This window comes from Lissotriton vulgaris, chromosome 3_2 (genome assembly GCF_964263255.1).
Source record: "Lissotriton vulgaris chromosome 3_2, aLisVul1.2, whole genome shotgun sequence".
Lineage (NCBI taxonomy): Eukaryota > Metazoa > Chordata > Amphibia > Caudata > Salamandridae > Lissotriton > Lissotriton vulgaris.
The window spans coordinates 181478526-181506188 of NC_141690.1; the positions used below are offsets into that span (position 1 = coordinate 181478526).

The 27663-nt window shown below is 45.8% G+C and overlaps 1 protein-coding gene across 2 annotated transcripts in view; it reads right to left on the minus strand.

Moving 5' to 3' along the window:
- Positions 1-27663, minus strand: part of HTT (huntingtin) — a 2178328-nt gene that overhangs the window by 2098029 nt on the left and 52636 nt on the right. For both annotated transcript variants that reach the window (XM_086964158.1, XM_086964157.1), the window contains exon 3: positions 3021-3141. In XM_086964158.1, coding sequence (XP_086820284.1) covers positions 3021-3141 — 121 coding nt within the window. The remainder of the gene's footprint in view (positions 1-3020; positions 3142-27663) is intronic.

Consider the following 27663-nt stretch of genomic DNA (forward strand, 5'->3'; position numbering starts at 1 on the left):
AAAATTAAGGCGAGAAGTGGTCTTAAAAGAGTATTGGAATAATCCGGCCTGTGCTGCTAAACTTAAGAATACAAACACCTTCTGGTCAGCCACTAAGTTCTTGAGAGCCTTTGGGAATACATCTACCCCCCTAAGCTGCAATATAACTAGTGAAGCATGGGTTGCACATTTCTCGAAAATATAGGCTTCCTCGCCCCAATGTGAAGACACTTTGGAAAATGTTATGCCTACTCAAATTCAAATGTCTTTGACTGAGGTCGAGGAGGCAATATTCCAGAGTGCATGAAATAAAGCCCCAGGCCCGGACGGGCTGCCCATTGACCTTATAAAATCCAGGCCAGAGTTCTGGGCTCCATTGCTACTTAATGTTTTTAATAACTTAATCACAGCAAAAATTCCAAATACATGGTCCACATCTGTAATTATCCCCATTTTTAAAAAAGGAGATAGATCTAACCTAAGTTGTTCTAGACCCATTTCCCTAATCGATAACACCCTTAAAATATTGGGGAGAGTTCTATTTAAAAAGATCAGAACTTGGGCAGAGGATGAAAATATAATAAATAAATGCCAGCTGGCTTTTCGTAGTCACCTAGGTACTGTGGAGCAGTGTCTGAATCTCAATTTAATCATAGGGAAATACACCATCGCCCGACACAGTCCTCTTTACCTGGCATTTATGGACCTCTCGTCCGCTTTTGATTTTGTCAATAGATCCAGGCTTTGGCAATGCCTTTTAGATTATGGGTTAGATAAAGATTTGGTGTATTTGTTAGCATATCTGCATAGGGACCTAAGGGCCCGGGTAAGGATAAGTATGGATGGGGCAGTGTCAGGAGACATAGTGGTTGGGAGAGGAGTTAAACAAGGGTGCGTTCTCGCCCCACTCTTATTTATTTTATATATTAATGAACTTCATAATGTCCTGTCTAACCAAACCACTGATGTTCCCATAATTAACCAGTTGGCTGCTAGTGGTTTCCCCCTCCTGTGCTGGAAAGTAAGATTTATCATTGTTCATGACAAGGTCAGCTCGTCATAAGCACAGCTCCACTGTGCCTCATGACGAGCTGAGCTCGTCATGAGCAGGGAAGGGGTTAATGGTAACAAACTGCCCGCCTTACTATATGCAGATGATGCTGTTTTAATGGGTCGTACACCTAATGCCTTGAGAATTTTAGTCAGGGGATTTGCAGTTTATATGAATAATTTGAACCTTTGCACACATTTTAAGAAATCTTTTTTAATGTGTTGTGGCCCTAAGAAACGTTCCATTAATACTATTACCTTGGGCCCTGATTCTTTGTTATGCACTCGCACTTTCCCTTATTTGGGTTTACAATTCTCTGATAATGGGTCCTGGGCACCACATTTGGCTTATGACGGACTACATTTTTAAGAGCCATAAATTCAGTAATAAATCTCCCCCAACTGAAAAGAATTGAGGTGGTACTGTCCCTACTTAAAATCTATAGGACACAATGTGTACCAATCATGACCTATGGGGCTGAAATTTGGGTCCATATAAATTTGAAAAGTGTCAAGGCCGAAGAAAATAGATTTTGTAGGAGACTTTTGGGCCTAGCAATTTCATTGTCCACCATAATGAGTTAAGAATGCCATATCTGGAGGATTACATTAGGTCCCGCCCTGTCTTGTTTTGGCTAAAGTTTTGGAAAAAGTCAGCAGCCGCATTAACCAGGGAGATTCTGGCGGATTGCCTAAAATGTGATAAGGACGGTGATATCCCTTGGCTGGCCCCCAAGTACGGGCAAATCTGACTGCGGTCAATCTTGGCCATATTTTTAATAGTCCTGAGCAACTAGATGGAATTGATGGAAAGACTATCCGTAAAGTTTTATATAAATATTACGGGGACGCGAGATATGCTCAGGAATCCGTCAAAGCATCTGTGAAACAATATATTTTAATGACAGGCGAGGGCGGATCCCCTTTATGCTCTCCCATTAGTTATCTCTTTAGAGACCTTGCTCGCTGGGAGCGAAGTCTTCTTTTTCGTCTTAGATCGGACTCAATAAAGTATCTGTTGTGCTTCCCCATAGGTTATCAACCTAATATTGAGAATCTGGTTTGCCCATGTGGCAACTTAGGGAAACAGTCTATGCTACATTTTGCTCTTTTTATCAAAATTATAGTATGCAGTTATTGATACCGTTTTCCAGGGCAAAGGGAATAACGGATTTAAAGGTTGCATACAACATTATTCTCCAGCTTAAAGACGATGACATAACATATCGAGTGTGCACTTTCTTGAAAATGGCCATCCACTCACGTTCATCTATGAATTGATGATTGCTGGATTAGGTTGTACCATATGTAGTTTTGGACTTCGTATTGTTTTTATCTATATTTTGCACAATGCACACTTGCACTCTTATTCAATGCTGCTAATTGTAACCTTTTTGAGATTTAATGACTTGCCCATTCTTAGCTGCTCTTTCGTGAAATTGCACTTTGCACATTGTCACTTTAACATCGAAGATGATATCGAAGATATGGATAATTTAGTAATATTTTAATTGACTAGTTTTATTGACGAGTTTTATTTTTATATTTTAATGATGATGGAATATGCATGTGATTACGAGTAATGTTTGTACTTTTATGGATAATGCATATCCGAATAAAGATTAATGATGATAATGATGATGATGAATAAATCACTGAATGGGTTAGAGTGCCGAGGTTATCTTTATATGTTGTATGTACACTTGGTTTTGGAGAAACACAGTGAGTAGACACTCGAGGTAGTGGGGTGTATTTTTGTGTCTAACCTCGAGGGGCACCACTACTTAATATCAGTCTTCAGGCCATACAAAGAATGATGTGCTACCATTGAAACCACCACTGCCGTTTGTTGAATGTTGTATAGATCTAAAGGTACCGTTTGGCGGCAACCTAACACTTTAAATACTTCGTTACTATCTACTAAGTAACTGCGTGTCTGAAGTAAACGTTTGCAGAAACAGACAAAAAATGTTTTTTTTTTAAATCCTTACCTTTATTACTCTATTAAGACATTCATCTGCCACCATCCGAACATCGGACTCTGCATCATCACTGCACAGAAGGAACAGTTCCATAGCAATACCCAAGAGCTTTTGAAATTCTGGAGAATTCCTATGGGGAAAAAAACACACATAAGCGAAAAATGATGCTAGTTAAAGAAACAGTTCTCTAATTGTATCTACATTTTGTGTGGGGCTGAGAGGATATGTTAGCAATGTATTAAGCACACATCGTAGCCCCACTGATAAAGGAGATGCTGTGCAAAAACTAAGGAAAAAACAAAAAAAGAGGAAAACAAGTAAAACTAAGAAAGAGTGTTATTGATATAGAAAAAAAAATGTAAATCCAATAACTCTGCACAAGACATATTTTAGTTATAAGTAATAGATAATAAGCCAGTAAGCAGTTGCTTCACCTTGCCTAATTTCCCAGAACGCACGATTTAAGTGTATTCAGTACGCAATCTTACACCAAGACTTTTTAACCCCAGCGAAACTCAAGCACATATTCCCCTCTGTTAGCTTTACATGCCCTGATGCCACTCTGATGCCGCCGACCTCCAGCGTATGTTGTGTGCGCGCCTTCGCTAGATACCTATTGGCAAACGATTCAAACGATTCAAGGAGCCCTAACATCAGTTACTGAGCTCACACACTTCAATACATGGGAGGCACCTGCTCTGGGCAGGGTCGGATTGCCAATGCGGGCAATCGGGCGTGGGCCGATGCGTAAGTGCCAGTAGGGGGCTGCTTTTTGTTTGGGCCTCTGTCAACTGCTCACAGTGTGCGAACAGGCCAGGTGTTGTTGTGGCCTTTGGGCCATTCTCATCTAGCTGTCAGTTCTCACCACGGCCCCCATGGTGCCAGCCTGTCCCAGAACAGAAGCAATGTCATTCACCTATCACCTGCCCCTCCTCCTCTAGGACTTCACATTTAGTTCATAGTGGAGGGGTGGCGGAGTGCACAAACGCTGAAAGTCCTCGTTGGAAGGCCAGATCAGGTCAGGTGTTTTGTCCATTTTCACCTCGACCTGGTTGGTTCAAATATCAGTAGGTAATCTACCCAGCACATACCCAGTTTATTTTGTGTACTTGTAGCATGTACTTGCTGGAGAGATCCGTGTTTGTCTAATCAGGTTTTACTCATATATGGTAGCAGAGAGGGTTTATATGCCTGCTGCAAACACAACGTGTAGCTTTCAGATTAAAGATTTGTATTTTATGTAGAAAGATCAACGGGTTACTGTTTAAACGTCCTTTTGTTACTTGCAGCTTATAAACTATAACCTCTGCCATTGGAATCAAGCGGTAGGGTGGACCACATTATGCGGCAGTTGAATAAGGTTTGGGGTACAAAAAGACCGATTATGCAACTTTTTGATCGTATAGTTTCATTATTTAATCACTTTATAACATTGTCATCACAGTCTGGGATTAGTTTCACCCGATTAGTATCAGTTTAAAAATGAAATACAGAAATAACAACTGAAAAATGACCAGTCAACATTTGGGAAGGGCCTTCAAGTACGCAGCAACACGTGTCGTCACGTTTGTTTGTTTTTTACTTTTAAACTCACTGAGCTAGAAAATGTATTTTTTTTGACTCCCCTGGAGCAATTTGCCAAGAGAGGTGGCAGGGCAAAGGACTGCATCTCCTTCCTGTATATACAGTTACTTCCCGCACAGACACCGGTCAGGCCCCGGCATGTTATACACTGGGAACACACAATGGGAGACCCCATTTCGGACTCTAGCTGGTCACGGTTGTGGCGAGACATTCCGCAATGTAACCACTCCATGGGACTGAGGGAGGCACACTATAAACTCATGTATGACTGGTACATAAATCCCACTAAGCTCAAGAAGGTTTTCCCCACTCATCGACCTGTGTTGGAGAGGTTGTGGTCTGTTGGGCGACTTCTAACACATATGGTGAGACTACCTGACCATCCGCGCCTTCTGGACGGAGAGTTTGGCTCCGATGAAAACTATATTAGGATACCCAATACCAGACGATCCCAAGATGATCTTACTGGGGTTGCGCAATGATAACCTTCGTTACCAGATGAGCAGCAACAGAGAAGTGATGTGGCTCTGTCTCGGGGCGACAAAGATGGCAATGGCTGCTGCTTGGAAGCGCCCATCCGCTCCTTCGCTGACGCAATGGCATGCCAGGTTGTGGGGCGCAGTCACAATGGAACGAATGGCAGACATAGACTCAGACTTGCACAAACATTTCGAATATATATGGGGACCCCTGGGGGCTACCTTTCCACAGGCCTTCCACTCTTTGCCTGCCGTACCTGCAGCAGAGCCATACACTTATTTCAGTATTAGCCTGAAGCGAGTTCAGGGAAGATCTATAGAGAAAAGGAGACTAGCCCCACAAAACCCTATCTATTTGGCCTCCTAGAAACCTCCACAGGTCATAGTCCGGAAACAAACGAAGAGCATATCCATGTACCACAGTTATGCTGAGGGGGGCTGGGGAAAGAGGGTGGTAAAAAATGGTGTATGCAGAGAATGTAAAAAGACCTATGAGTGTACATTGAAAGTCTGATATCTAGCAAACTGTACGCTGTATTAGAAATGCCTTGACGGGACAGCCTATTACATTGAATGTTGAATGTGTAAATGATTCTTTGACCCCCCAATAAACACAGTTTTGAGAAAAAAATCAATTGGCGTTATTAAAGGAAAGTGTGGGCACCAACTGCAGATTTGAAGAAATTACAGATTATTGTACAATTATAAATCATCGGAGAGTTCCATATAATACAATCAATCAACTATTGTTTGCCTTATGTAAAAAGTATCTCTATAGCACCATCATCCCCCCTAAGCTTCCATAAGAAAAGAAAAAAATCAATTAGGTCAGATCTTATATATTCCTAAAGTGGATTCTCCAACTCTTGCTACACATCATTTAACTATGGCAATCTATCAATGAAAGCACATAACAGAAAATCCACTATAAGGCTCCACTGCTTACAAATTACAAGGTCAATGGTTGTTGCACAGTCATGTTCATCATGAACTTCAATGACTAAGTCTTTGGTCCATAAGAAAATAGTATCAAACTCCCATACCACATCATAATAGATGCTTACATGTTTTAGGTTTCCACAGTTGGGTATATGTCTGAATTTCCCAGGGACTACTTGTGGACAGTTACAGAGCCTCTTCTGTTGACCATTTGCATCTTTCCCAGATTGACTTCCCACTTCAACTGATTTAACTGGATTAAGGTGATCAATTTTTGGAGGGATGGGGAGGGAGGATGGGCTTCCACAGAACTCCAGTGTTGAGCAACATCACACTGTACCTGACCAAGTACAAAAGCACTTTCAAAAATTGATTTTCCTCTATATTGTCTACTACAGGCTTCTCCAACGAGTAGCTCCTGAGCTACTGGTATCTCTCCAGTTACCTGTAAGTAGCTCTCCTGGGTGCTGCCCGATCTACTAAATTAGAAGCTTTTGCTTGGTTGCTTTGGTATGTATAACAAAATTAAAGAGTGTGTATTTGGTACAAAAATGTGTGTATTTTCAGAACTGATAACTATGTTTGCAAAGAAATTGTCAAAAATAAATTTAAAACTCACATTCGAATGATGGATCATGTGACATTGAAGACCCATCATATAATGGGGGAGAGATTAGCCGAGACACAAATGTTCTCATACCTGGGGATGCAGATTATTGCATCATGGTCCTGGGAAAGCCAACTCTAAAATGAAATCCTGAGAGCTATAGAATCCATCTTCAGGTTTAAAAGTAAAACAAGTCAGAAACCAATCAGGGAGATACTGATATTGTATAAAAGTAAATGCCTTCCAAGCGCTGGTTATGGCGCTGCCCTCTGGGGGTGCATAAATAGTGCCAAATTGCAAACTTTAGAGAACTTGTTTCTTGCTCGATTGTTGGCCGTACCAAAAACGAGCTTAACATAAATAACTCAAAAGGAAGTGGCAGTTTCTTTTTTAGAGGACAACCTATACATTAGACCCATCCCTTTGTGGCACGACGTGTGGAGTGAAGAAGGGACAGAGTTCAAAAAGACAATCATTTTAGAATGCCTTATGTTAGATGCTTGGAAGAAAATAAAATGATTGTCTTAAATAGACAGCCATTTAAGAAAAGTGGACCCTGCCATTGGTGCTAAGGACACAGTTAAAGTCCTAACATACTCCAAAACAGACATACTCAAGGGACAGAGAGAAAAAGAGAGACACTCATGAGAGTAAAAGACCCACGGTACCCGTTGGGCCCCGTGTATGCGGGCTTGCCAAATTATCTGAACATTGTCAGGAATAGACAACATAGGTTTTACCTTACCAGACTATGATTAGGAATACTGCACCCAAGGTTTGCCATTCCGAAAATTGAGGAATGGACTGATAACTTTCCTAAATGTCATTCGACGGCAGAACCAGACAAAGCACAATGCACAACAAGGACCGTAGGAAACGTTTTTTAGCCCCAATTTTAAAAACTGGCATCTAGAACTATTACCAGGATGCTTTAAATTATATATGTACTTTGGAAAACTGGGATATTTGTTTATCTGTCATAGCTTTTATTAATTGGCTCTGAGAAGAAGGAAAAGCCTGGCACCTGTGTTGCTGGAATATTATGAACTTTTATTGATTGATCAAGCTGTATCGAATGAGCATCTGGAGGACCTGAAGTTGTGTAATCTGTAATAATTTTTTTGACTATTATATAGGCCCGGACCAGTCTCTAGGAGATGGATCCCATGCGGTTACATCATAATTGTTACGGGGCGCTGATTTGGGGAACGGGTATCCACACATGAGCTCTGTGTTTGTTTTACGTATTTATTGATTGTAATGTTTATATTGTGTACTTTTATGGTTTTATGTCTATAAGCCGAATAAAGTGTTTGAATGTGATTTGACCCATTATTATTAATTTGGTGCCAGGGGCATTGTAACTATGGCTGCTATGTATTATAGATGTAGAGAGGTATTCAACATTGATAAAACATCTTGTACATGGCTGCTGCCAAGCATGCCTGATTCGCTGAGGTGAAAGCTGCTGGTAATCTTGCATAAGGTAGGCACTAATGAAATCTTGTCTGATGTGGTTAATATAGCAATATTAGTAGCTCAGAATAATTTTTGTTTAATGTAAGTAGCTCTCAGTATAGAAAAGAGTGAGGATCCCTGCTCTACAATGTGTAGCAGAATCTGAGGGAATGTGGAATGGCCCACCCTAATACCCAGGAAAGTTATGTTATGTTATAACAGGATTTGTAGCGCGCACTGTTAGTCAAGACTGTCCTGGCGCGTGGAGGAAACATTGACAGATTAAGTGCGGGGTCTAAAGCACCTGTTGAAACAGATGAGTTTTCAGGAGTTTTTTGAAGATGGCCAGATCGGTCGTATGTCTCAGTGAGTCTGGCAAGGCGTTCCACATGTTGGCAGCTCTAACCGCCAGAGACTGACCGCCTAGACGAGATTTCCTAAACCTAGGGACAACCAGACGTCTAAGAGCAGCCGAGCGAAGTTGGCGCGTCGGCTGGTAGAACGTAAATCTGGCCCTGAGGTAAGATGGACAAGGGCCTTGTAGAGCTTTGCGAGTCAGGATCAGAGCCTTAAAGCACACTCTTTGAGCCACCGGGAGCCAGTGAAGATAACAAAGCTGTTTGCGGACACTTAGTCTCCTGGGGATGTCAAAGAGGAGCCTAAAAGCCGCGTTTTGTACCACTTGAAGTTTGCCTAAGAGAAAGCCAGGGGAGCCGATGTAGAGGGCATTATCGTAGTCCAGTCGCAAGAGTATGAGGGCCCTGGCTACTGTCTCCTTGGCTGCTTGGGGCAGGAGGGGGAAAAACTTCCTTAGGGTTGTTAGGGTACCGAAACATGTTCCCGCCAGTCTCGTGATTTGTTGGCGGAAGCACAAGTCAGCCCCAAACCAGATCCCTAGGTTCTTAGCTACCCCACAGTCAGCCTTTGGACAGGGTGATCCTTTGGGCCACAGTGATTCTTTAAAGGCCACCGGGAATTGGCCGTAGAGGAGTATTTCGGATTTATCCTCATTACATTTCAGACTGGCCTGGGCAAGCCAGGAGAATACTGATGACAAACAATGTTGGGCTTCATCAGTCTTTTGATCACTGCCTTTCCAGGTGAAGAGAAGTTGGGTGTCATCGGCGTATGCCATGATTTTGGCGCCCAACCTCTCCGCCAGGTAGACAAGGGGGGTCAGGTAAACATTGAAAAGCAAGGGGCTCAGAGTCGACCCCTGCGGGACCCCTGTTTCTACTTTGTTATCAAAGGAGTGGAAGGGAGGCATCCACACTTGCTGGAAGCCATCTTTGAGGAATGATTCGACCCAACTTAGAGCAGTGCCCGTGATGCCAATGTCCGACAACCTAGAGAAGAGCTGGAGATGGGGTACCGTGTCAAATGCGGCAGAGAGGTCCAATAAAATCAGTGCCAACCTGCCGCCCCCATCCAGGCACTCTCTGATGGGCTCAGTGACCTCCACGAGAAAGTGATCCAAGAACTTCACTCCATAACATCTGTATAATGGGAGAGTCCTAGGTTGTATGCAGAAAGTCATAATCTGGTGAGTGACACTCCTGAGGAAGTATTCTCACACATTCTACACAGTCAGATCAGGGTGGGATGGGGGGTGGGGAGGAGGTTAATACACCCTGTGACAATACTACATTTTAAGTAATCAATAGTGGTAAGAGATTTCTACCTCACAGGGAGACATAAGAGCATCTCTCCATTATTTATCTGAAAGCTCTTCCATACACCTTCCCCTACAAAGCTAATTAGTCAAGGAAGTGGAGGACCAAGGACCCATAGATCTGAGAGATTCTTTTCCACCCCTCCACCGCGTGCATTGGGAATTTAGCCTACAGAAGACAGAATTCCTTAATCACCCCGGTGTCTTTTAGATATGGGGAAAAGGCACGTTGAAGCTGGAGATACCGGAAGTATTGAGACTTATGTAATACAATCTCATTTTGCTGATTGGAAAAGAACCAAAGTTGGATTGTGAAAATACGTTTTTCAGCTCGGCGAGTCCACTAAGGTTGCAGTTTAAAAGAATCCCTGAAGAGAGGATAAAAGAACAGACATTCCTAGTTAAAAGAGGGTCAACCCGATTGTAAGGTTCAGAGGGAATCTCAGCAGATAAAATTATAGCTTTTTTATTTTTTACAAAAGCAAGCTATCACCCAATATCCATTTCTGTCAGAAAGGCAGGGTCTTAAAGCTGGGAGCAAGCTAGGAATTTAATTAAGTAAAAGGAGTTCTCAAATGCCCCCAACACACACTCATTATATGGAGATTTGCAACATTTAGCCATTGAAATTTGTGAGGTCCTCCTTTCCCACAGAAATCCTCTGATCTGAGAGTCTTCAAAAGAAAGAAAGATGGAGACAGTATGGATATTTTTTAAGAATACATAGCAGCTTTGGGCAGGGGATCATTGTAGAAATATCCACCCCTTCCATGAGAGACTGAGGAACAGAGGACCAGGGATTCAACTCGCCAATAAGAGTAGCAATACTGCCATCCTAGCACAGGGCCTCTGAGAAAACTATGTGTATGTCCAAATATTTTAATCCACCTTTTGCCATAACAGGTCGGGGTCTTCATGCATTTACTCCAGATAACGCCAAACTGGAAATAAAACCAACCAATTGACTTTCAGGCCTGACATCTGGTTGAAGAAATCAAGTAGTTACATAACTCACAGGGTAAAGGTGAGCGGACAGTTAAGATTCATAATGTCAGCTGCATAGATTAAACCCCTACCCTCTAGTCCTGCTGACAAATAGAAACCCCAGAGCTGGCAGACAGATTGTCAAATTTCTTTTAAGAAAATCTGTCCAACATACAAAAAGTGCTATCCTCCTTTGGGGCCTATTGTGTCCCCCAAAGCTACAAGAGGCTGTCCCTATGCCCTGTTCTGGTGAGCAGAAAGGCGGTCAGGTGGTCGGTGGAAATGACAGTAATGATCGTTTTGAAAAATTGTGGGCTTTTACCTCTTGATACTTTACATCCATTACAATCACTAATCACTCAACTGGATCTTTTGTAGCTCCCCCAATTGGAAAGCAGCTGCTAAAGTATTTGGTCCTTTACTTTTGATGATCTGCAATAATCTTTGCAGGGCAGACTTGTAAAGGAGTGTGGAAAAAAAGCCCCGATTGTGGAGTTCTTAAAAAAACAAATGCTGACCCTGCTGCTCTTACTAATTATCTACTGCTCTTTCTGCTGCTGTTTGGTGGGAAGACGGTGGAAAAATATATCAATAATATTAGAGTGGCTGGCCAGCGAACAAATACTTATTTTTTTTAAACTTTATTTTTCAGGTTTATAGAGTAATAATTACGAAATGAAAATCCCCCCCAGATGGCATCACAACAACACATGTATATAGATCGTCATTCTCTTTATGGCACTTTTTGGGATCTAGGCTGCACCTGGATAGGCTTAGACCCATGAGGCATAGCAGAATAACAGTCAAATAACTAGGTATCATCGTGAGGAAATAACCAGACCTCGCACCATGCACTGTGCTAAATAAACCCTAGGCAACTCCCCCACCCTCCCAGTCAGACCCCGAACCCTGCGGCGAGAATAATTCAACATTCGTCCCTTCCGAATCGCTGTGGGAAGATTGACCTCTCATTGCCAGTCCTGAAATACACATGGCTCGCCAGGCAAGTAGGTCCTCTTGTAATTTCTCATCTCTCCTGATGCGCTGCATATGTGTTTCTTCGGCTAAGGACCATTCTCTCACGTCTCTGAGCCATGTGGGTATCTCTGGGGCCCTCTGTCCCATCCAAGTAATGGCTACCCTGCGCCTGGCCAGCACCAACATCAGTTGCAGTAATTTATAGGAAAGTTTCTGTTTCCTCGGCCTAGGAACCAGCACCAGCAAGCAATGTAAAGGTGTTAGTGTGATCCGGAGGCCTGTAGTGGCAGCTATGTTCTACAACGCTTGACCAAAAGCACCTATTTAACGGGCAGTCCCAGGCTAAATGCAGGAAACCCGCCTCCTCTGCGCTACATCTGGGGCAACTTTCCCCTTTGTCCTCAGAGTAACGCCTCAACAACATCGGAGTGAGGTAAGTACGGTGCAGGAAGTTAAAGTGTATTAGTTTAAAGCGTGCATTGCATGAAACCTTACGCGTAAGAGCCCCTATACGCTTGCGTTGCCCTTGGTCCAGCGTCGTGCCCAAATCCGCTTCCCAGGCCGCCCAGGCCGGTGGCACCGGCGGGGCGGAGTCTCGCTTCATAGCTGCATATAGCAGGGAGATTAGTCTGCGTCCTCTGCCCCAGAACAGAAGAATATGCAAGGTGTGAGTCATTGGGGGCGCCTCCGGACACTGAGGCCAGACTGACCGCACTACATCGCGCAGGCCCTGGTAGTGCAGATACTGTCCTCTACCAAGGCCAAAGGTCTCTTCCGCCTGTTCATAGGTCAGGAAGGTCTCTGTTGGCTATAGATCGGCCAGGACCTCAAAGCCCTTCTCTCGCCAGTCATGGAAGGACATATGTTGTTCCATTGCTACCATGGGGGCCAGTATCTAGATCTGGAGTTCCCTATGAAAGGGTTCTGTTCGCAAGATACTCTCTATAAATCGTTGCCAAACGCCCGCCGTGTGCCTCACAACGTAGGGCACTGTTTCCTTTGCCCCACTGCCCTGCATCAAAGCCACCTGTAACTCTTGTACCATTGCTCTACCCGCCAATAGTCTCGTCTCCCAAACATCTGCGTCCGCAAACCATCTGGCCGCCGGTTACAGCTGCGCCGCGTAATAATATAAGTCAAAGCACGGGGCCTCTAGTCCTCCCTCCTCATAGGAGCTCACGACAGTATGAAGCGCTACTATACTGCGCCGGCCCGCCCAGGGCAGTGACGTGAGTAGCATGTTCAGGGTACGAAAGACCCTAGAGGGGAGGACACAACGTATTTTGTAGGACGTAGAGTGACTTGGCAGCATGACCATCTTCGCGACGGTAAGCCGACCCATTAATGATAGCGGCAGGGTATTCCAAAAGGACACTGATTGCTGCAGGGACTTAATCACCCGATCAATATTGCGGCCAGTAATTGTGCTTCTGTTGAGGCCACTTGAATACCCAAGTAGCGAAAGCCCTCCCGTTCCCAGCTCAGCCCAAGCTCTGGCAAGTCCCCCAGGGGCACTAACTCAGGACCCGACAGCGGAAATATCAGGGACTTGTTGCGGTTGAGCCTCAGTCCCGACCATTCGCCGAGCCGATCCAGATGATACAATAATATCGGAAACGCCTCTCTCGGGGCTTTCAAATAAAACAAGGCGTCGTCTGCATACAGAGAGATGACATTACATGTGTCCCCTACCAGAATGCCCCACTGTGACATCTCGTAGCGGATCTGAACGGCAAATGGCTCTATAGCCAGGGCAAAGAGTAGTGGCGAGAGGAGCAAACAAATACTTGATTCATTCAGTCAGTGTTTCATCCAGTACACAGCACAGAGAAGGCCATGTTAGCCATGGTGGGTGACCTCTGCATGCTTACAGACAAGGCAGAACAAGCTCCTTTGGTATTATAAGATCTGTTTGCAGCATTAGATATGGTATCTCACTATTTTCCTGACCTGCTACAGGAAATGGGCATCGGTGGACAGGTACAGGATTAGCGCAGATTCTCCCTTACCGATAGGTCACAGGCAGTTTTCCTTCCACCATTTAAGTTTCAGTCTAAGACCTTGAGCCAAGGAGTCACTCAAGGTTCAACACTTAGCCCTATGCTGCTTAATATTTGCACCCGCCCACTGCTAAGACTTTAAAATCTTCCAGTCTCTGGTGCATGAATTACAGGGACAATACTCATCTCATCATCATGCTTGATGGCTCAGAAGAAAACCCTATCCATTCCATCTCTGTATGGTAGTGGTGCCTCACTGATTGTAGACCAACTCGCTCAAGTTTAACTCCGACAAGATGGAGGATTGTGGATTAAATATTCTCGTATTCCAGACTCACTGCCACTGGACTTTTGGCACAGCATGTTGTCAAATGTGACAACCTCAGCCCAAAAAGTAAAAAAATGTGGATCTAACTAGAACCAGAACTTTCATGGCAAACCAAATAAATCATGCTGTAGCAATGTGTTTTTTTCCTCCTAAAGCTGTTCAGGAAGCTCTTACGTCTTCTCCCCAAGACAGTCCACCGAGTAGTGATCCATGCAACCATATTAAATCGCCTGGACTACTTGTTGGATGAGCTACTGTAACTTTCTTTTTCTCTGGCTAGAAGGGGTTCTACTAAGAAAACTTTATAGGATACAAAATGCAACAGCTAGATTGGCCTTGGGACTTTCTCCCTTTACTCCAACCCGAGGCACTAAAACCCTTGCATTGGCTTCCAGTGAAAAAAAATAGTTGCTTTAACTCTCTCTTCCTTGTGTTTAAAGCAGTTCATCGTAGTGGTCCAGACTACTTGCTTTAGAAATTGCACAATTACATTCCATCATGTTGCCTATACTCCTCGATAGCCCAACTGTTGGTTGGGCCTACATATATATATATATATATATATTTATTTTTACAATTTTTGTTTATTGAAGTTTTCATGTAATTACAGTACATATGATTCATTAGAGACAGCATATATATGAGACAACATCAATTTACATATGACTGAGTTACAGATAAGATATGAAGTAATAATCAGGATCATAACAAAACAGTAGCTCATCCACCCTTCCTGGGCCCGGAGTATGTACATCTATTTGGCTAACCTGTCCTACAATCCCAGTTGCAGTTTGTGTAAATGAAGGGCAATCTACTCTAGCCCGTGCCCAGTGCAGGAATGGTTCCCATATATCACGGGGTCTAGATGCTGTTGGCATCAACTCCCAGTATGTGCAGAGTGGTGTGTGTCAGATAGCCAGGCTGTGAATTTAGGCAAAACTCTACGGCCCCATCTGACCACCACCTGGCGCCTGGCATACAACAATAAAAGGGCATGTAGTTTGCAGCTGGTAGGTTCCGTGTCAGTTACCAAACCCAGGAGCCCTAGTTGTGGTGAGGGATCATCAGGTCTCCAAACTATTTGATTGATAGCATCAAAAACTTCAGTCCAGTAATTAGTAAGTAAAGGGCAGCTCCAAGCCACATGTAAGAAAGTAGCCTCATCCATGCCACATCTCCAGCATCTAGCACTGTCCCTTAAACCCATGCGGTGGAGGCTAACAGGGGTGCGATAATATCTATGCAGGAATTTAAAATGCACTAGGCGCAATTTGTAGTTGGGTGAGAGTTCCAAGAGTTGTTTACAACAGAAGGACCATTGTGGGTCTAGTTCTCTATTCCAAAGTTGCATAGAGTTTGGCAGTACAATTGGGGCTTGGTCTTGCATACTAGTGTATAGTCAAGTCACTAACCTTTTCGGTGAAGCTCGACCTAATACATTTTGGAGTGCAAGCAGTGTTGGAGGCTCATCTGGAAAACCCTCCCAGAATGCCCGACAGGATGACTTCAATTTATGATAAGTGAATGTGTCCCGGAATGGAGCAGTTGAACCCTCCTCTCCTATCTGGGGATCCCTGAACACCCCATCTGGGTATATATCAGCGAATGTATGCAGCGAAGTGCCAGCTAAGGATATCTCACCTCCACTAGGCCAGGCAGGGGAGCATTGGATATTTCAGTGGAATGGCCGGTGGGTATAATAGCGGGAGATGAGCTTTGCAATTCCCGCCACACCCAGCGCAATGTGTTGGCTGAATCTACATCAGTAGTGGGTCTTGGAGCTCTGTGGTACAGAGCCACACTCAAAGGCAATGGAGCCACCGAGTCAAGTTCAAGCGCCACAAGTGGCTGTTAGGGTGTCGGGTATGACCAGAAATGCAGGAATTGGGCCTGTGTACATAGGGCGTATAGATGCATGTCCGGAGCTCCCAGGCCCCCTTGTCTTAGCGGTAGGGTCAATAACACCCAGGAAATTCTAGCTTAAGCACCCGCCCACACCAAAGATAAAAGGATAAGCAAGTAAAGAAATGCTTTGTGAGCGGGATCGGGATATTTGTAAAAAAAATGTAAGAATTTGGCCAGGATCACCATTTTCGCCAGTGCCACTTTTCCAGCAATAGAAAGGGATTAACTTCGACCAGATCGCCACCGTACCCTCGAGCCAGTGTATAGCCCGTCCAAAATTCAAGGACCAAATACTCTGGAGGTTTAGGTACTTTACCTCCTCTGTCTCCCAGCGCAGTGGAAATTCTGATTGCACCTCAGGTGTGTTGTCTGTTAGGCGGAATATTACCGATTTAGTCCAGTTTATGGATACTCCAGATAGGCCGCCAAAGTTGAGGTTATGGGATGTGGAGCGTCCAGGTATGAATCCTGATTGGTCCTGGGAGGAGGGGTTGCAGACGGTCAGCTATGATTTTCGCGTACATTTTCACGTCCACATTGATTAGCGAAAGGGGCCTGTAAGAGTCCAGAGATTGACTATCTTTGTCTGGCTTCAGAAGTGTAACCATCAGCGCCTCTCTCATGGACGCTGGTAGGACTTCTAGTTCTAATGATTCCGCAAATACAGCGTGTAATTTTGGCGCTAATTCCTCCACATTTGTTTTATAGAACGGTGTGGTGAGACCATCTGGGCCCGGCGCCTTATTTAACGGTAAACCTTTAATCACTTTTGCAATATCTTCAACAGTCACTGGGAGATCCATGTATTTCCGATGTAAATCGTTAAACCAAACCAGTGCGATGGAGTCTAAGAAATCTTCGAGGTGCACTGGAGTCGTAGTGTGTGTATGTTATATGTTATAAAACATTTTATTACGCGCTCTGCTACTACAAAGTATCCTGGCGCGATATGTAAGCACTAAGCTGACCCAATCCTAAAGACAGAAAGAAACAGAAAAACTAAATACTGAGGTTGAAAAGATGGGTTTTTATCCCTTTCTTAAATCCTACTAATGTAGTTGATGATCTCAAAAAAAGCGGCAAGGCATTCCAGGCCCGTGCTGTTTGGACAGAAATTGACTGACCACCCAATCTCGCATATCTGACTTTAGGCATAGACATCAGACGGAGATTGGCCGATCGAAGAGCACGATGAGGAGTGTAAAAGGTGAACCTCTTGTGCAAGTATTGAGGGCCTTGCTGATGCACGGCCCGAAAGGCCAGAACCAGTGATTTGAACAAAATGCGGTGTGCCACTGGGAGCCAGTGGAGCTCTCGGAGATGGGCACGTGCACTAGTTCTTCGTGGAAGATGGAACAGAAGTCGCACGGCCGCGTTCTGAATGATCTGCAAACGCTTAATGAGGTATTTAGGGAGACCACTGTAGAGAGCATTGGCATAATCGAGACTTGACAGAATCAAAGCACGCAAAACAGTCTCCTTCGCCTCCCTGTGAAGAAGTGGAAGGAATCTCTTGAGTGACTTGAGGGTCGCAAAACAGGTCGCAGTAAGTTTTTTTAGATGAGCTTCAAACTTAAGATCCTGTCCAAACCAGACCCCCAGGTTTTTGGCCGGGCCTCCGTGATAGCTAGGACATGCAAAATCAGTCGGCCAAATAAGCTCCCTAAAATTGGCCGGAAAATTGCCATAAAATAGTAGCTCTGACTTGTCCTCGTTGCATTTGAGCTGAGCTGAGACAAGCCATCGGAAGACATGGGTCAAACAAGAACAGACAGCTTGAGCGTCTAAGCAGTCCTTAGGCCAGGTGAACAACAGCTGTGTGTCATCAGCGTATGACATTATTTTGGCTCCCCACTGCTCAGCTAGATAGATCAACGGGGTCATATAAACTTAAACGTGTATAAGTTGGAATTGTAAGTTCTGAATTCTTTTAGAATTTCACGTTGACCTACAATAGTAGTGCCTGTAGGGCTATCTATTGTGTGTATGTATGCATTTGGTGTGGTAGTACTAATGAGCCTTGCTAGGGTACGGCTTGGTCTATCACCCTCCCCATAGCGCTGGGCTTCAGCTTGTTTACCTAGGAATTTCAGTTCCCGCTGTGCCTCCTCAGCAAAGTCTAACAATGTTGCTTTTAGTTCTGCTGCTATTTCGGGCTTGGGGTCTGCGCAAAATAAGTTTTCTAGGTCTTTTATTTTTCCCTCCATGGTACTGAAAGAACCCCTAATGGCCTTGAGGACACCCGCCTGCCTTGCGATACATTGTCCCCTTATAACTACATTGAAGGCATCCCACAGCACTGATTCAGTGGACACCGAACCTGAGTTAATATCAAAATAGTCTGTGATGTCTTTCCTGATTTCATCCTTAAAAGCTTCATAAAGGAGCGCATGTGGTGGCAAGCGCCAACTAGAGGCACAGGTTGGGGCAATAGGAATTTTCAATTCCAATAGACACGGGGTATGATCTGAGAGTGAACGGGCCAATCCGCCAACATTTGTCGTCCAGGTGGCCACATCAGGGGAGACCAGCCAAAAATCTAATCTCGACCAGGCTGCATGGTGACTGGATATACATTTATCTTTGCGTCCATTAGGGTGCCTCACTCTCCAGATATCGGTCAGATCTCCCTCCAGCATATTATCATGTAAAGCTTGGTTTGTGTGCGGGTGTAATGGTCTAGCTGCACCTCTGCGATCAACGGAATCATTTAAAACCACGTTAAAGTCCCCTTCTCAGATAATGGTAGAGTAGTCCTTCATAATGATCTGAGCCCAGACAACTCTAAAGAATTCTGGTTTGTCCGCGTTCGGACCATACACAGCTGCGAGCTTACCACTCAGCACACCACTCACAACAACAAATCGCCCATCCGGATCAATGCATATTTTACGCTCTCTCCAGTCTATTCCCTTCCGTATCAGTATCACCACTCCTCGAGCATAATTTGAATATATGGCAGAGTATGTAGCCCGCAACTGTTATGTTTGAGTTTCGCTGATGGCTGGGAGTTGATGTGTGTTTCTTGTAAAAAACAGACATCTATGCTATGCCTTTGTAGCTATGTACGCATTAACCTCGCCTTCCGGCCATCGTTTAAACCTCGGATGTTCCACGTCAGGATCTTAGTCACTCCAATCTATAATGATCAATCTGCATGCGCACGGTCTCACAACTCCTCTCAACAGAGCCATTTTGCATGGTGATATTTAACACATTGCTTAAGTACTGACATCTTACCAAATATCCAACTGTTCCCAACCTCCCCCCACCCACATCAACCCCCCAATCAGGTTGTGTCAGAACCCCCCCATAAACACGCAAAGTGTGGAAGTTAATAGAAACTCTAAACATTGGGAGACGCCCCCGGAGGCGCGGCAGCACGCGCATATACCCCCGTTTGCATAGGGTGGCCGAGAGGTAGAGATCTATTTCTGCAAATACCTAACATTGATTGGCTAATAAATCCACATGGTCTAATTATAAGGCGAAAATTCCATTATGAATATAACAAGTTTCAACTAGAAATTGGACATATGGCATCCAGCATCTACTCCTGAGCACAAAAAGATCAACAATTTGCAGGCACTTATAATACGAGCGACAAGAGCGCTACATCTCACATATAGTTTCACACAAACTAGGCGCACAATATCAATCGTTGTCGCTCATGTGACCTTCTACATTACCACTCGCAGCACCTCTCCGTGTCTCCTTGGAGCCGCAGACGTGTTTGGCAAATTTGAGCGCGGATTTAGCGTCATTAAAATAATGTGCAGTGCCATCATGTGATATTTTAAGTTTCGCAGGGTACAGTAAAGAGTACGGAATCTTAGCTTGAAATAGGAGTCGCTTAGCTGGTGAGAACTCTCGGCGAGCTGCCTGTACTAGCGGTGTGAAATCAGGGTAGAAGGATATTGAGTTCGCCTTGTGCGTGATGCGTCCTTTTTCTCTGGCCAGCTGTAATATTAAGTCCCTGTCTTGATAATTCAGTAACTTGGCTAGTATAGGTCTGGGTGTGCCCCCCCCACCGGGGGTTTCTGGCCAAGCGCTCTTTGTGCACGTTCTACAGTAAAGACAGGGAAAAAGTGTGGGTCAAAGAGTTCGTGCAATAAATCAGAAATAAATACTTCCATTTTCACGATGGCTGTCGTCTCCGGAATTCCGGTGATTCGGATGTTGCTCCTCCGGGAACGCACTTCCAAATCATCTGCCTTTGCACGCAAGGCCTCCAACTGCTTATCCATGGCCGAGATGAGCTCCTTAGCTTCCCGCTGAAACTCGCATTCCTCAACATGGCGGTTTTCAAGACAGTCCAGCCGCGTTTCGTGCGTTGAGACCTGGGAGCGTACTCCCTCAAGTTGAGTTGTCAGGGCGTCCAATTTTGTATCAATGCTCTTAAGGCTGGTGCGCACCTCCAACATGAGTGACCTAATGTCGTCATCTTGGCTCGCCCCTGGTGCATCTTCCATCTCAGCGTCTCTGTTCGGGTCGCTTTGCTTTGGTGGGTGCTTGTTTTCAAATGTTATTTTGGGCTGGCGATTATCAACTTTGCCCATGGTGTCCTGGTAGCAGGGTGCCCCACTTGTTATCTTCTGTACCTGGTAGTGAAAGACCCGTTTGGATCACATCCCCCCACAGGGCAGAGTAGCAATCGCCAAGGGTAGTGTAGGGCAGCCTCAGGTGGAGTCTCTATCTTTCTAGATGGGTAGGATTATTGTACAAAGGGCAAGTAATATGCCAAGTGTCAATTCCAATTATACCTTAATGGCGGCGTCGTTGTGAGTGGTCGGGGACCTTGTAGGATGGATCGGGCCGCGCAACTACAGTCAGCTTTCTGGGTAGCGCCGTCAGATACTTCCAGGCCTCGCGCGGTCCAAATGACAGTGGTGTCTCGTTGCGTGTGATGATCGCGCAAAAGGCCGGCCCTCACTGGGCTAGAGGTTTGCGCAACGCGGCACGTTCAGCCGCCCAGGTGCTGTCTTATGGACGAATTAGGGGGTCCTTCCTCCGCCCTTTGCTATCTCGAATTGCTGCGCTTTCACCGCTCAGGAGCAATTCTTTGGGGGGGGGGGGGGGGGGGGGGCGCAAATTCCACCCCCATTCGGAGCGAGAACTGTACCACGCAGGTGATCCGAGTGTATAATCCCTCGGGGAGTCGACCCTTCCCGTGCGCATATACCCCAACTTTACGGGTCCCTCGCAGTACCTCTTTGTAATGTGTCAGACACCGCTCTGCAGTTGCTTTCCGTCGCGTCTAACATGGCGCTGTGTTGGGGCGGCTTCAAGAACTTCTGCCACCTAGTCCCGCGCCTCCTAGTTGAGCCCTCTGCACTTTAGGGCAGCGATGCATGCAGCGGTATAAACTCCGGGTACCTCTCCAGGCGTCATGTAGCGCCGCCCGCACTCGCTTCGATGTGAGCAGTCGGACCCCGCTGGGCCTCCGCAGCCTCGGGCTCAGGTGGCAGCGCGCACCAGGGCAGGGCACCGCAACCCTCGGTCCTCCCAGCAGGGTCACTCCGGTGTTTCGTCGGGCACGTGCGGCACACCACACAGGCAAATTCAAGTCTCGTGAGTCAGTCAGCAGGTGTGTCTTAGCCTCCGCTACCAATTTCTAGTATTTTTGTGCTAGGTATTCACGGAAGAATCAGGATTAATGCTGGATAAAAGCCTCAGCCGGCAGGGCCCGCTCAAGAGGCGGCCATTTTGCTGCCCGGCTAGCCACGCCCCCCTTGGTTGGGTCTATATTTAAACAAACTGGCTCGGGTGGCAAACTCTTTTTGGTGAGAGCGGCAAATCTCTGGAATGAGGTACTATCCCTCATACAGCTTTCTCCTTCATTCCCTAAGTTCAGGAAAGATCTGAAGACCTGGCTTTTAAAGAACTAGAATTTGATCAGCAGAATTCCAATGGGATAGGAGCACTTTCTATTTACTTTGTTTGTTTGTCTCTTTTTTCTGTAGACACCTTTCAAGGTACTTGTTGCGCTTTAAAAATCTGGTCACATCACTTCAAAATCGTATAGCAATCACCTCACAATGCCTCATCGGCTGCTGTTCTTCTAGCAGAGGGCTCAATGGCGAAGGTAAATGGTAGGGACAAGAGAGGCCATCCCAACTGGGTGCCCCCTCTCATTGAGGAAGGATGCCGATAGGATACCACTAACTAATTAAAGTAATTGACTGTCTATATAGTAGATGATTATATGACAGAAATTTCGGTCCAAAGCCCACAAGGTTCCCCAAAACTTGTCATGTTTAATAACAGTACAAGATAATTAAAGAGATTCTCCTTCAAAGATCAAGTCTGTTGACTTTTCTCTCGGAGGCGCAAGTAAAAGAACTGTTGGATGTGCTGAGTAAATCCTTGTAGTGGAAACAATGAAATGGTCTGGGACAGGCTCTGTGACAAAAGATGGGTCGAGACAAGGGTTTTGTCTTTCCAAACTAATGTAGAAGACCAACAGTTTTGGGGAATAGGATACAATTAGATAAGCATTACTACTGCATCGCTGTCCTGAGGCCCCAATATAAAATGATAAAAACTTTGTGAGAGATGAGCGACATCTAGAATAGCAGCTTTTGGTAATTAATTATATTACAAAGCAGAGGGCCCAATTAGTATGGGCAAGAGCCATGACAAAAAGACATTGTCTGAGGCCAACAGTTCTTTGACACCTGAACTCCAAATAAGACGGATAGAGACCATCTGTAACAAAGTGCTAGACCTTAATATTTTTTACGTGTCGTGCCAGGACTCAGGGCAGGTGTATGGTTTGGAACCCAAACTTTTTAGACTTTTGCAACTGCTTACCGCTTTGTCAGTTCCAGTCCAGTCCTGTCCTGGAACCTCTTTCCACCTTCTTCGGCTTCACATGCAAGCATTGTAATTTGTAATTTATATTTATATAGCGCATTATCACCAACGGTCTCTAAGCGCTTGCTTTGGGAACCCATCCTGGTTTTTCCCTGTAAGATAATCCGTACTGGGCACCCCCAAGGTGAAAGCCAGGCATCCCGCCGCGGGGGGCCATAGTGGAGATTAAGCAAGCTATTGCCCGGAGTTGGAGAGTGTGAACCCGTGATTCGAGCAGGCACCGAAGCGAGAACTATCGAGTCCGTGGACATTTTGGGCTCAAGACCCTGCCGCGTCGGGAATTGAACCCTGGTCCCGGGTCTGACCACTGCTTCATGGTCTGCCTCTTCTAACCATTGAGCCACACTTCTCCAATCAGTCTTTGAGTTGGAAATATTCTGTCATATGTGGTTCCCACAAGGACAGCTAAATAATGAACTTCAGGAATTGTAGGATGAGTATATGTTAAGCACTTCGTAGTTTTAAGTCCTGTGGTCGTTTATTATGTAAATATGAACTCAAGCTATGAAGGCATCTCAGAATAATCACCATTGGTGTTGGACCACTAAGAGCTCCTCTTCTGCAGAGTTCTGTGGCTTCTGGAACCTAGCACACAAAACTCAGATCTGGTGCTCAATGCATCTCAAGCCCAAAGAAGAAAGGCTACTTAAGAAGCTGGTAAGGGACTAATAGGTGAAAGTGGCGCAGCGCAGGCAATCAAATCAAGGGCGTGCCCTTAAAGCCAGAACAAACAACACAGGTCAGCATAAAATGGCTGGCTCAAGTACCATCTCTTATAACTAATTAACAAAATCTCTGAACAGGACTCAATAAACAGAAAAGTACACGGCTGCATGGCTGTGCAACAGGAGTATAGACACTAAGTGGAAGGACTAGGAGACAGGGTACATCTGCACCTGACTCACTAATTTTAACTCTTGTTAGACAAAAAATGCTCCAATACCCTCACCTGGTACAAGCACTCCCACAATAATAGAAGGGGGGTGGGATCTAAGATACTAGCATTATGAATTTCACTTTCTTAAGTAAAGTTACAGCAATCTGGGGGTCCCACCCCAAAGGTGAGTGTGAGATGTCCGCGGCTAGCTCAGCAGAGTCAGGCATTTTCTCCTTGGCATCCCGCCCGTTGATTGCTGTTGCTGGGCTTGCTGATTCCAGACGCAGTGTGATGGGAAACACATAGCTCCTGCACCGATTTCCACTACTGACCCGCTGCGATGCCGGCACTCCGACCTGAATGAGGCGCAGTCACACAGCCTTGAACTTGGAGCACGATTGCTGCTGTGGGCACTGTGCCTGCTCTCGCCCAGAGGTGCATTGCAGCAGTCAGTGGCTGCCTATGACGCTGCTGGTTCCCGCTGGATCCTGAGGGCATGTATCGCATGGAGCCACATCACATGCCTAATATGAACATCTTCAACCCCCCACAGCTAAATGAATATCCTGCAACCACAACCAAGACTGGTCCTACAACGAATGTGGAGTGCTGACTCTCTGAACTTCCTGACTCTCCTTTTACCTGCCACCATGTGACGCATGTCACCTCCGATACACATCACTCCTGTCCTCTAACACGTGGGGTCCTGGCTACTACCCTCATTTTCTGATTGTGAGAGGCGCTCCACCCCCCATGCCCTACAGGGATTCTTAAAGCCCTCGCCCCAGGAAACTCCTGGTGCACGCAGCCTGGCCTCCATGCTTCAGGTGTTTCAGCACCATGATCGTGGCGGCGGCGAACTGAATTGTAGAATTTTAAATAGGTTTTAACATTTTGCTGAATCTGTGTTTAATTGAATTTAAATCACCGACATTTGCATTATTGAAGCGCATACCTTGGGGCTGTGTTTCACGTCCATCTGAGGCATAGGAAGGGGGGATTGTTATCAGCGCTCGCCCAGACGGCCGCCATCTTGGGTTAGGCCAAGGTGAGCCCTCTAGGCATTTTCACAACCACACTTCAAAAGCAGGGGGCACACCGGTGGCGCGCCGAAGGTCGCACCGGACCCGCGCCCAGTGCCCTGACCCTTGGCTGTGTCGCCCCTGGCAGCTCGCCACGTAAGGTTTATGGGCGAAATACACTCCTAAGCCTGAATGCGGGGAGGAGAAAGACAGGCTGTAGGGCACTGTGGCTGGAAGAGAGCACGCAAGGGGGTCCTCTCGTCTGTCATGGCTGCCAGGAAAATATCCCGGATATCCTGATGAGCCAAATTCAGGCAACGACCCTGAGGAACAGGATCAGTGGGGAGGTGAAGAGGAGTGATTTTGACTGCTTGCTGATCAATGCCAGATCATTGGTCAAGCATAGTTTAGAGCTAGCCGAACTGATCCAAGACCATGAAATCAAAATAGCATTTGTCACTGAGACCTGGACGGATGCGGCCTCTGGTCCGGATCTAGTGAAGGCGACCCCAGAAGAATATCTTAGTTATACACTGGATAGGCCGCAGAAAAGGAGGGGTGGGCTTGCGGTCATTTATCACCCCTCTATTAAAGGCAGTTTCCTCCCTTCATCATCTGATTCATGTGAGGTCCTAGCATTCAACTTAAACCTATCGGACCATCAATCCTTTAAGGGCTGTCTGATATACAGACCACCAGGCATTAAGACTAGGTTTTTGGGGGCATTGGGTAATTTTTAGAAGAAGCACTGTGCACAAAGGCTTACACTGTCCTGGGAGATCTTAATTTTCATTTGGAATCTAGTCAGGACAGCGACACAGCGGCGTTAAAAGACTTAATGGAAGGGCTGGGGTTAACACAGGTGGTCACTGGTCCTACTCCTACAGCAGGCCACACCCTGGGCTGGATTTTTACAAATCACCCAGACTTAAAGTTTTCCAGATCAGAGCCTGTAGCTTGGTCAGACCACGCTGTGGTCTGGTTTAGCATTCATGGCACTACAGTACAAAGGGCGAGACAGAATAAGAAGGAAGTCAAGATCAGTAGAGCCTGGAACAAAATAGATGGGACTGCCTTGGAGGAACTGTTGGTAACCTCTATGGTGCCCTTGCCTTCAGGGGCAGATGAAGCCGCCATTACTTATGCTAATTGGATCGATCAGGCCTGTACTATATTGGCCCCACCTAAAAGTTTGCGCCCTTCTCATACAGTTCAATCAGCCCCCTGGTTTACAGAGGAACTCAGGGAGCTAAAACTCGAGTGTAAAAAATCAGAACAAGCCTGGCGCAAAAATTACATCGAAGCCAAGAAAAAGAAATATAGAGCCAGTCAGGGAATCTACAAATAGAGGATAAGACAACTCAAGCAATCCTACTTTACCGACCGTATCCTTGGGGCTAAAAGCTCTTCTAAAGGAACTCTTTCATACGGTTGTAAGCCTGGCTACACCCAAATCAGCAGCTACGCCACCAAGCCAGGAACTCTGTGAGAGCCTAGCTCAGTTCTTTTCGAGCAAGGTGAAAAAGATTTTTGTATCGTTGGAAGCCCAGGTGTCACAGAGCCTGCAGGTGTCCAGGTCTAGGAGCCGGACCGCGACCACACAGGGCATTAAACTGCTTGGCTTTGCCCCAGTAAAGGGAGAAGAGGTCAAGAGCCATCTGCTGAGTTTAAAATCGGGTTCACCCCACAACCCCTGCCCAGTAAGGGTTGCAAAGCTGGCAGTAGCCCCCATAGCCGATGCCCTAGCTGTAATATCTAACCAGCTATTTGAGAAGGGGGATTTTCCATCGAGCTGGAAGTGGGCCTCCATTAAGCCCCTATTAAAAAAGTCTAACTTCGATATTTCGGACCCCAACAACTATCGGCCAATCGCAAGATTACCTTTACCGGCCAAGATCATAGAAAGAATTATGAACATCCAGCTTAGCGCACACCTAGGAACTACTCAAGGTCTAGACACTTCACAGCACGGGTTTAGACCCGGCCATAGCACGGAGTCCGCCCTGATTAAGTCAACGGAAGAGATCAGGAAGGTGATGGACTCGGGGGGCCGGGCGGCCCTGGTCATGCTGGACTTATCTGCGGCCTTTGATACGGTCCACCATACCATCTTGGTGGACCGGCTGGAAGAATGTGGGGTACAGGGGAAGGCCCTAGACATTTTGAGATCTTTTCTGACCAACAGGGTCCAGGTAGTCGCGCTCGGAAACTTTGAGTCTAAACCCTTTTAACCACCTTATGGGGTTCCTCAGGGCTCCTCACTGAGCCCTACCTTGTTTAATGTCTATGTCTCTTCCTTGACCCCGGTCATCCGCTCCCATGGGTTTGAATTAACATCTTACGCAGACGACACACAGATTGTGGTGTCGCTGCTACCAGGGAGAGAGGATGACGTGGCCAGTAAGTTCCAGGAATGCATGACGGCGGTGAGCACATGGATGGCCGGGAATTGCTTAAAACTTAATTCGGACAAAACCGAAGTGATACTGTTTGGTTCTACGGTCAACTTTTGGGGACCGAGGTGGTGGCCAGAAGAGATGGGGACCCTTCCTACCCTGGTCAGTAAGGTTAGGAACTTGGGGGTCGTTATAGATGATAGACTCTCTTATAGACCCGAGGTAAACGCCATAGCCTCATCTATCCACTGGACGCTGAAAATCCTGCGGAAGGTTCTCCCATTTCTTCCAGAGGACTGCAAAAAAACAGTGGTGACGGCCCTGGTGCTTTCACGTTTAGACTACTGTAACAGTTTACTCCTTGAAGCCAAGCAAGGAGTACTAGATACGTTACAGATATTACAGAATGCAGCAGCTCGTCTTCTCACAGGTCTGCCCAAGTTTGCTTCCATCTCGCACGAACTTGTGAAGCTGCATTGGCTACCAGTACGGAAGCGGATCCTATTTAAGAGCATGTGCATTGTTTTCAAGGCAGTCCATGGCATAG